This window comes from Geospiza fortis, unplaced genomic scaffold, assembly GCF_000277835.1.
Source record: "Geospiza fortis unplaced genomic scaffold, GeoFor_1.0 scaffold229, whole genome shotgun sequence".
In the NCBI taxonomy this organism is placed as follows: Eukaryota; Metazoa; Chordata; class Aves; order Passeriformes; family Thraupidae; genus Geospiza; species Geospiza fortis.
The window spans coordinates 965,948-976,614 of NW_005054357.1; the positions used below are offsets into that span (position 1 = coordinate 965,948).

The 10,667-nt window shown below is 38.2% G+C and overlaps 1 protein-coding gene across 1 annotated transcript in view; it reads right to left on the minus strand.

Annotated features, from left to right (window-relative positions):
• FNDC7 (fibronectin type III domain containing 7) overlaps positions 1-10,528 on the minus strand; it is an 11,299-nt gene extending 771 nt beyond the window's left edge. The window contains exons 1-11 of the mRNA XM_005423699.2: positions 9,850-10,528; positions 9,396-9,414; positions 7,463-7,717; positions 6,538-6,798; positions 5,781-6,038; positions 4,255-4,509; positions 3,298-3,555; positions 2,593-2,847; positions 1,454-1,708; positions 995-1,255; positions 392-421 (exon numbers count right to left, since the gene is read on the minus strand). Of these exons, the coding sequence (XP_005423756.1) occupies positions 392-421; positions 995-1,255; positions 1,454-1,708; positions 2,593-2,847; positions 3,298-3,555; positions 4,255-4,509; positions 5,781-6,038; positions 6,538-6,798; positions 7,463-7,717; positions 9,396-9,414; positions 9,850-9,912 (2,170 nt within the window). The 5' untranslated portion in view covers positions 9,913-10,528. The remainder of the gene's footprint in view (positions 1-391; positions 422-994; positions 1,256-1,453; positions 1,709-2,592; positions 2,848-3,297; positions 3,556-4,254; positions 4,510-5,780; positions 6,039-6,537; positions 6,799-7,462; positions 7,718-9,395; positions 9,415-9,849) is intronic.
• Positions 10,529-10,667: the final 139 nt, after the last annotated feature.

The window sequence follows — 10,667 nt, forward strand, 5'->3', positions numbered from 1 at the left end:
ACCCAGAAGAAATAAGGTAGAATAGATTGAGGTTAGCCACACTTTTTTTTTACCTTTTTGAAAATAGAAAATACCTTTTGAAAACTATCACCTAGTTTCATTTGTAATGGGATGTGGGAAGGCTGTAAAAGATAATCCTACCTTTTATTATGTGCTATCAAATTAGTAGTAAATGGTGTGACCATGCATGATAGTATGCAGGCCACAATATAGGTAGGGTTTTGTTTGGTTTTTTTTTTAATTATACATTATAAAATGGGATGAGATAAACCTGTATAACACTACCAGAAACCTTGACTATCAAGTCTGTATGTTATATACATCTTATATGAAGATGATGCAAAAATATTCTATAAACTTTATGCATTTTTAACGAATGTACTGCTCTTACCCATTCCAACAGAGCTTCCAGAACAGGTGACTGAAATGACATGAAACAAGTGGTACAAGTGTTAGATGTCAGGTTGTAAGCTGCAAAATATTATTAGTCTGCAGTATGTAGTCCATCTATAATACTATGCAACCCCATCAGATAGCGGTAGTTTTATAATGGGTTCAATCCATGCCTTGGGAAAGGCAAAGTAATTTCTTCCCCTTAAAATTTTTTTACTTTAAAAAATGTGATTAGGAGGGATTCATTGCAGTTATTGATTTGTTTCTTTATTTAAAAAATACATAAAACAAAATGTTCATTTATTTGCTTCTATATTCTAACCATTCCTAACCTCCCAACTGAACATTAAGTTTTCTATATGTACCAGGATATGGGTGATCCAGTTAGGAGGTACCTGTGCAGATAAGTGTGCCCAGACCCAAAATGCTGCTGTGAAATTCCCATCGCAGATACTGCAAGACTACACTCATAAAGTTTACTCTGCAGTCAATACTAGAGCAGAAAATGTCTATTCCATGCCACCTTTACCTGCAAAACTTTGGATTACATTGTAGCCAACTAATATTAAAAAATAAAAAATCAAAGAAATTGAAATTCTACCTGAATATATTTTCTTAGGACAGAATGTGAGCTTTGGCCCCTTGTCGGTCACTGGAGCCACCAGCACAGTGTAGACATCCCCACAGGGTATCTTGGTAATATCACAGTGACTCAGACCTGAGCTGGGGGTACAGCTGAAATTGCCCTTTGAGCCATGTAAATCAGCATTGTAGTTCATTGTTTCATCAGAAGCTCGCCAGAAGACCCTGATGCCGTTGTTGCTGAGTCTATAGAGCTTCACCCCAGAAGGGCAGCAAGCACCTAAGAAAGTTAAAAACATTAATGAGCAAATTTTGTGAACTTGCAACGTATTAGAAATTTCTAGAATGCAGTTTATACCAGATTACTATGATAACCAGCATTTCAAAGAGAAAATTATTTCACAAAGCCAAAATAATTCTTGAATTGAACTAGGAGAGAAAAGTTTTATTTAGAGTTGTTTTAAGGAGCTTTACGTACTGGAAGAATATCCCTGATAAGTGCAGCTGGATGTCAAACCCGTCTCACTGATGGCTCTCAGAGACACTGTATAGTTGGTGCCACATGTGATACATCCCAGGAGAGAGTAGGTCTGAAGTGTGTGACACTTTGCCTGTCCTCTTGGAGACTCCAGTGTTGTTACATATGTCTGTGCACCCCTCCCAACAGACCAGCTGATATTGGTTACCGACTGTGTCACTTGAGTTAATATCAGGTCATTAGGGCAACAAGGAGCTGAAAGAGAACAAAACCAGAGAAGTTAATTCTGTTTTATACCTGGAAAATGGAAGGTGTTTGGAGGGCTGCATGTAGAATAGTACGTGATCACAATTAAAGGAATGAAGAAGTGCATATTTTTCAGGCATGCTGAAAAATAGTTGACTCTACTGGCAAGCCTCTAATAAACAGAATGTTAATGTAAGATCCATTTGTCTCTAACTATGGGTTAGAACCCTGGAATTATTATAAAATTATTGTTCACCAAGATTCTAAAAATTACTAAGATTTTTCATCAGAATATCAGAGTACATCTGTAGTTTAATTAAGCAGGGTCTGTATCTACCCCTCAAGTCATATATCTCAGTCCAGCTCTGTCTCTGTTTAAAGTCTGTTCCTCTACAATGTAAAATGACTGCAGCCAAACTACATGTTAAAAATAGATCCTGGTGTATATTGACCTCTGCCTGGAGAGGTGGTAGAGGACAAAACCTGTTAACAAATTAATGGCAGGAATAGTGGGTAGGATGTTCTTTAATCTGTTCTTTACAACTCCTTATTTGTTGACATGGACATTACCTCATTGCCTCTCCTGGTAGTACTAAATATCAAAATGCTGACAAGGAAGTTATGCATTGCATTAGTAGCTAATGTTATTGCGTTTTAGTTAGCTGTGCCAGAAGATAAATAATTGCACTAAGGCCTCTCAGTCTGAGGCAACTGCCAAATATGACCCTTCCTTGTCACACACAAAGATACACACAGGTTTACAAAAAGGACATCCAGCAATATATAGTACAATGTGCATAGATTGTAAATAAAAATAGCCAAAACCATAGAGTCATAGAACTATTTTAATATTATGCTGCTAAGTATGTTGAACTATATACAATTCCCCATACCTGTCTCTAAAGGGATACTGTAGCTTGGTAAGCTCTGTCCTGCTGGTGATCTTGCTATAGCACTTACAGAGAAAGCAGATCCACAGGGAAGATCCATTAGGGAACAGGAATTCCTGGTGCTTGTGCAATGCCAAAGTCCAGCCTCTCCTCTGGCAGTGACAATGTACATAGCTTCTTCATTGTTAGGTTGCCACTGCACACTGATTACAGATAGACCCTCCTTTGAGATATTTTTAATTTCAGGACTGCAGGGAGCTGAAATATTTCATATTAATAGCATTTAAACAGATTATTTATGCATACTATATAAGTTACACGTGAAAATTAAATTCCAGTTAGAACTGACACATTACTTCAGAAAAGCATATGATCTTTGTATGCTTTATTCCTGGTGAGAATTTAGAAATTGTGACAGAACAGACAACGTAAGGATTTTGTGTATAAATTGTAATTTTGATTTTCAAAATACTGGAGCTATCAGAAGCTTCCAATACAAATTTGATATAAGTTCCCCTTCTTATAATGTATTCTTATGGATTTTCAGTTTTGGAGTTGCTGGTTTTTTGGGTTTTTAAAATATTTTTATCAGTGAACTTAGTAAAACACTTAAATAGCAACTTAGCACTCCAGTAACGTTTTTATGCACGAATCACTGTGCTGTATAATAGCGATTTCTTCAGCTAAAGCAGAATGAGCGATCAGTACCTGTTGCCACGTAGTGAGGCGCACACGAGGCGCTGCTGCCGCGGGCCTCGCTGAAGGAGTACACGGTGATGTTGTAGGAGGTGCTGCACTGCAGAGCCGACAGGCTGCAGGCCGTGGCCGTGTCCCTGCAGAGCAGCACGCCGCTGCCGCCAGCCGCTCGGGTCTCGTACAGGTCAGCGCCTCGCACGGGAGCCCAGGTCACCCGCACCGTGTCGCTTGATACGAACACGGCCCTGAAGTCACCTGGGCAACAAGGAGCTGCGAACAGAAAGGCAGACAGGGAAACCCGAAGGGGAGTGGAAAACTGGTGCAAATAAAAGCCTTGCTTCATTTCTCAATGTGCTTCATGTCTTCTCCAAGGGTGACTAGTACTGTGCAAACAGTCCAATGAATCCCAGATTTACTCAAATTAATTCAGTACCATTCCTTCCAAATCAATAGAGGACATACTAGTGTTTAGGCCAGACACAGGAATTATGCATATCCTTGGTTTAAAATTTTAAAGGTCTAGAGATTAAATAACAATGTTCTCAATTTCCCATTGAACTTACTATTTTTTTTATTTTCCAAGTATGAAAACTCCCTATGAGGAAGTTGAAGACTTTGGTACACTCTTCCTGAGGTAAAACCAAAAAAAAACCCCCCAAAACCCAGACAGGACTAGAGTTCAAATGTTATGCCAGGTCTGTGTGTTATTCATATGTCCTTGCCTGATGATTGTGAATTGTTAAACTCTTTTCAAGTTTCTATGCATGTTGTTGCACTTGACTATGCAAGTTAAGTTGAATTGCAATGTGAACTGTTTCTTTTTCTCTGCCAACCTTTGTGTGTTATGCCCAAAACCTGAATAAAAATAGAAGTTTAAGTCATTATCTTCCCATAAAAATGTCCAAACAGCTCAACCATAAATACAGTTAAAGGATCCAAATGCATTTGCAGGAATACATGGCTACTTACCAGTAGTGTAATTGAGTACATCACCTAAAGGACTCTGTCCTGCCTTGTTATATGCAAAGACACTGATGAAATAAGTGAAACCACAGTCCGACTGGAAATGGCATTGAGTACGTGATGTGTTGCAGTGCTCTTCCAAGCCATCATCACTCTTCACAAAAACCACGTAATAATGACCCAAACTGACACTAGACCATGATACCAACAAGTGACCAGGTTCATCCTCCTCAATTGATATGTTTACTGGTGCACAAGGAACTGAAAAAACATTAAAAAAAATCTCAGTACAATTATTTTTTTCTTTCTTGAAGTTATACTCTTGGGGAATAAAGGAAAATCAGTGATATATTGAATTATATAGAATATAGAATTATTCTACTCAGCTTGAACAGTTGCTCCGTCTTAATCAAGAAAGCAGCAACTTAGCTGCCTTTACAGAGGTTGGTGCTTATATTTAGATGACAAGTGGGTATGATTTTTACAGAACAAAATAGATGCTACCATCATGTTTTACAGAGACATTTGTTTAAGGAGCCCTCTGAACAAAAAGTGACACCAGCCAATATTTCAAAAGAAACTGGCACAGTATGTGCTCACAAATAGAAGGTTTGGATGATAATTGAAATACTAGCATGAATAGCATATGGCATCCAAAAGCCCCTATATGTGAAAACCATTTATATTTTTTTATAAAATTTACTGGCTGTGGCTGAGTAGAACTGTCCTTTGCTTAGGTTTCCTTTCTGTTGGCATTCCAAAATGCCACATTAAACTGCAAACTCCGTGGCTTTTGTTTAAATAACATTTACTTTCTTTCTAGTTCAGTAAAGTGCAGCTTGCTGCTGTTAGAATGAATATATGTGATCTAGCTGAAGCAGTGTTGGCTGAGATTACAGCCCACAGCTTAATACCTGTCCCTGGCATGAGGCTCTCTCATCCTGTTAGATGCACCACAGAGTTGCTCACATGATTGACCTCCAATCAAAAGTCAAAATGAGGCAGGTTACATCAAATAACTAAGTACATAATGTTGTTTATTTCAAGTAGCATATAATAAAAATAAATAGTTTAGATTTTGATTACATGGGCAGTTCATCTAACAGGTCAGGAAACAACAATCTCAGACATGGCATGGTGCTGTAGCTGAACTGAGCAAGCTATTGTCCTGAATATGGTTAATGGTTTCTTAATTTAGTCTAGTGGTGTTACTTTGGCTAAATGTGCTTTTGTTGACCCCCTTTCTAACTAACAACTTGATGTGGCCCAGAATAGTTCTAAGCTCAGAGGCAGTTCTTAATGCCATTCCTCACAAAGTTGTTCCACCACTGCAAGTTTTTGTCCCAGAAATATGAAGAATGTTGAGGCTCTTACCCCTGCAATAGAAAAGTATATGACATAATTCATGAACAAAGGTCAGAAGCAGAACTATTTGAGAATCAGCTGTGAATTGCAATGGACTCATTTACATTTGAAATTAAAGAAGTAGATGTAAAAATACCATAAGCTACATAAGAATCAGTGACACATACTCGTTTTTAAGCTCACTGCATCAGTTGGTTCACTGGATCCAGCATCATTGTGTGCTGTGACAGACACATCATATTCAGAGCTGCACTGGAGGGATGGCACCATGCAGGAGGCAGAAGATGTGTTACACCTCAGTTTCAGGAGTCCACTGGAGACTGTGACACTGTAAGTTAGAGCTCCTTCTGTTGGCATCCAAGAGACAACAGCTCTTAAAGCACCACTATTGAAAGCTACTTTAACATCCACTGGTGCATTAGGACCTATGGTATATCAATTTGGAACACATAAATATAACTTAGATTATAGCCTACAGACATGATCTCTTTCACAATTTGCAAACTAAATGGATTTTTTTTGAGTGCAAGCCTTACCCTCATTTATGTTAAAATTACATTTTTAAAAAGAAGTAGTTCTAGTTGACCATGACTGAAACTCCCTGCTTATTTGAATATTTGCTTCTCACAATTACAAAAATCCTCAAAATCAGTCTGAGCTTGTGTAACCCTTATCCAGACCTGTCCTAAGTACAACTTCAGGGACAATAATTGCTATCTTTGCTCAGTAATGTTCACTAAACATAGCCATGTCATCTGAGCTTTCATAAACTTTGAGATGGGGCAAAAATATGATCTGAAAATCTACTCAATGTATCTTTGAAAAACATAACACAATCACAAATACACATAAATACTTTCTGATATATTGTTGCTGTGTTGTTCTTAGAATGCTGACTTGGTTTCAGAAAAGAAAATTTCTTACTTGTTCTTTGGTTATATGTGAAATCATCTCCAGGCATTCCATTGGCATTCCAGGCATAAGCCTTGACAGTATACTGAGTTCCTGGATCTAGATTTGTAAATATCAAGGAGGTATTGGTGGTGTTCTGCTTCAGCACTCTGCCCAAACCATCTGATCTCATGAGTGACACAGAGAACCCAGCTGCCATATGCACAGCTTTCCAGCTCACTGCAATGGAGTCACTCTTCGGAGAATGAACAGACAGAATCGGAGCAGCCAGGACTATTGAGAAAAAACAAAATTATGCTTTTGGGTTTTCAATAGGACAGCTTGAAAAGGCCAAATCTGAAATGAATATACAGAAAAAACAATCACTAATCCCGAGAGACAAATTCAGTGACAACGAAACCAGAAAAAATAAATTAATACAAGATCGACAGAACAAATTTGGAAAGTGATTTGGTGCATCAATTACTGTATTGCTGGTTTGTGAAATTAACAAAAGTTGTACAATGAACAAAAGCTGTACAGAAACTGAGAAGGGTTGCATGTGTTGAAGAATTAAAATCACCAAGAAAATATTGCATTTCTTGTCCTCTAAGTTTCACATTGTCTTCCTATCTTATACTTCTGGTTGTTTCTTTATTTCTTCTATTCCTCCAAGTTATGCCTTTTGTTAAAGTAAAATACATATATTGATACAAATTCTAATGAAACTCCCAGCTGAACTTTTATCTTATTGTACCATCATAAAGTAAACCATTAATTCAGACTTTTGTCCTGGTCATCAAGTCAGATGGCTGAATTCTAATCTTCAAAAACTGAAAGAAGAATGTGACCAGTACAATTTAAAATAAAGATTACAATAATTCAGGACTGGTACATGCATGAATGCTTTATGTTATAATAACATTCCAGAATTTGACATAAGATTTTGAAAGCCCACCTGTTTTTACTTTTCTGAAAGGTGAAGGCTGGCTTTTTCCTCCTGAATTGATAGATCTGACAGTGATTTGGTACAAGGTGCCAGGCTTCAGTCCTGTCACTGTGCCTGGAGAATTTTTCACTATAGTTTCAACAAAGGAATCTCCATCTTGTGCAGTCAGCATGTAATTAGTAGCCCCAGGTACTGCTCTCCATTCCACTGTGATACTGTTGCTAAGTTTTGAATAAGCTTGGTCAATAACAGGTATATCTGGAGCTAAAATGGAAATAATGAGAGACGTACTGAAGTGGGAAAACACAGTCCCGTGGAACATTTCACAAAGACAAAATGTAGGACAAATAGTCTACACTTTCTGGAAATGATTAAAATTTAAGTTAAATGGACTTTCAGCGAACATTAACAAAACACAGGGTCTTGTGATATTCTAGACCAAATTTCATCTTTCCATAAAAATACTCTAATACTGTGAAATCACTAATGTAAGACCATTATTTAACCTAGGTTTCACTGAGAGGTTCTCCTTCAGAGCAAATTAACTATATTATGAACTAAAGTGATATACAAAGCAATGTATACAAAGAAGAAGTATATGTTTATACAAAGCACTCCGAAATAGGGCACTGAACCATAGGCATTTCTATACCAAAGCAATATACAATAATCTGGTCTGGAAGGGATCACAGGAACTCACCTAACCCCCTACTCAGGGCAGATATACTTAGGTATTCAATAACATGACAAATCAAATATTGTAACAATGCTTTGGTGTGTATTTCTTAACCATGAGTAATTTATATTCAGAAATCAGGATTTTCACACTAAAATCGGCATTTATAAAGCAATTGCACATGTTGCAAGGCTGCAAAACACTCACTAGAAGAGAAAAAAGATAAAATGAAGGTACATCTCACATAAAATTAAGAAAAGGAATGTAAAGGTATTTGGGATGAAGTAGGTACCTTTGTTCATAGCAAAGCATCTCATGGGGATTTGGGAGACCTGAGAAAGTTTTATACACAGCTGCTCAGCTAAGTGCTAACATCTACCTGCTGTTTTTTAGAGATATATATATAAATATATATAAATATATATATATATTTATATTTATATATTCTATACAGGACTGTTAGCAAGACTTAGACCTGAGTGAGGATTTCCTGCACAGAAATTTTTATGAGTTGTTATGAAAGGCAATATTATAAAACAAACTAAAAAAATTATAGTGCAGTATTTTGCTCCATGATTGTGAAAGACCCATCTGCAAATGTTCCATAGGGATGGTCAGACAGAATATCTGGGACCATTTCTACAAATGGGGCAAAAGAGGGTGTCTGACTGTAACTGATAAGAACGTGCTTGCGACTAAGAGCAGATGTTAATGGTTAGTTAAGTAGCTGTGTATTAAATTTCAAAACCTTGGAAATATTTGTGCATAGGAGATTGTGCTACTTCTGGTGTGGTTTTTATTTTGGAGTTTTTGGTTTGTTTGTTTTTTTGGTTTTGTTTTGGGTTTTTTGTTTGTTTTTTGAGGGAGTGTGATGGAGTTTTGATGTTTCTTTTGTTTTATGGTTTTTTAAAATATACAACAATTAATTGGTTGTAAATATTGGTGTGAATCCCATTTGTACCACAGCTATATAATGAACAGCAGAATTTGTTAATCTGAGTGTTCGCCCTGGTTCACACTAGCATCAAGGTACAAGTCTGAATATTTTCATGAGTTTCCAACAGAATTATGACTCTTAGAAATGAGATTTAAAATTTATAAAGACATCAATGTAATTTTTTATGCCTGAATCAAACATGAAAACATTTTTTGTTTGCAAAGCTGCTAGAACTTACAGAATATTTTATTAAAAAGCACAAGTGGGTATTCTCTTTAGACCCATTAAAAATAGGCAGGCAAAACCAAAAAAACATTTTCAGTATTTACCTGTGTTTGCTGAAAATATCTGAAAAGGAAGATATAACAAAATTAGAAATGCAACGTGACATATTTTATTTTGAAAATTAAAAATCTAAGAATATTCATAATAACAACCTAAAATATTCTGTTTATTAACACATTTACTGATATGATGTATTTGCTCAGATTCTTTAAGCACGGAAAGAGTACACAACCAATGAGATTTGGTACAGGTATGCAGATTGTACTACTTCTGCATTTCCCCCTCTGAACCTGCCTATTAATCCCGTTTGCAGTTGTTGACGCACTTTTAAAATATTTTTCATTCATATGTAAACAATGCAACACTGTGATAGTATCGGAATGCTAATGTGCCACTGTGGAAGCGGATGCCTGACAGTGCTCCACCCTAACTTTTAGTTTACTTTTCCGAAGAATACAGTATCATCGCTAAAATAGCTTTACAGCAAGTCGCACTCACCATTTCTAGGCAGCCGAGAAGCACTCCAGCAAACGCTAACGGTTTACTTTTCGCACCGCACATCTTGTCAGAACTTGGTTCCAGCTTCACACGGGGCGAGCTGTGGCCGATGCCAGCGCAGTTCCCCAGCGGTGCTGTCACTGCAGGCTGGCACTGCCCGGGGCAGAGGAGGTCGCGCTGGGCTGGCCGCTCCTCCCTGGGGATCACAGCTGGCCAGCGGCCACCAAACCCGGTGACACGGGGCCACCACAGCGGCCGGCTTGTGGCCGCATGGCTGGTCGGGGTCTCTTCCCTCCTGTTATAGCGTGCAGATTCTGTATGGTTTATACAAGACTCACAAAATAATTAAGCTAAATTAAATTTGGTCTTTGGCTCATTGTCTATTGAATTTTTGCCCACTCACAAAGACCTTCTTTTTTGTCGGGAATGATGCCCTCATCGTACTCCCCTTTGAATGGCACACCGCCATACAGACTGGGAACTAAGTATTCTTCCTCATACCTGGCGCCGTGAAAGATAAATTTTCCTCGCATTCCTTCGTATTTGTGGCAGCTGCTGGTTCCCCTTTGAGAACACAACTTTATGTCTTCAAACTATAACTTCTGACAGACGATTATAGGCGTCAACAGCCGCCGTCGTTCTACGAGCCGACAGTATTTTCCTTATTGGTTTACACGCATGCCAGCGGGAACCTGGGGACCATTTTCGTGAGGGAGACCCGGTCGTCCCCCGAGAGGACGCGGGACCAGGGCAGGTTTCGGGAGCCACCCCGGCCAGGCGGTCTCCAGCTCCCCTCTGCTCCCCACACCTCCCCAGGG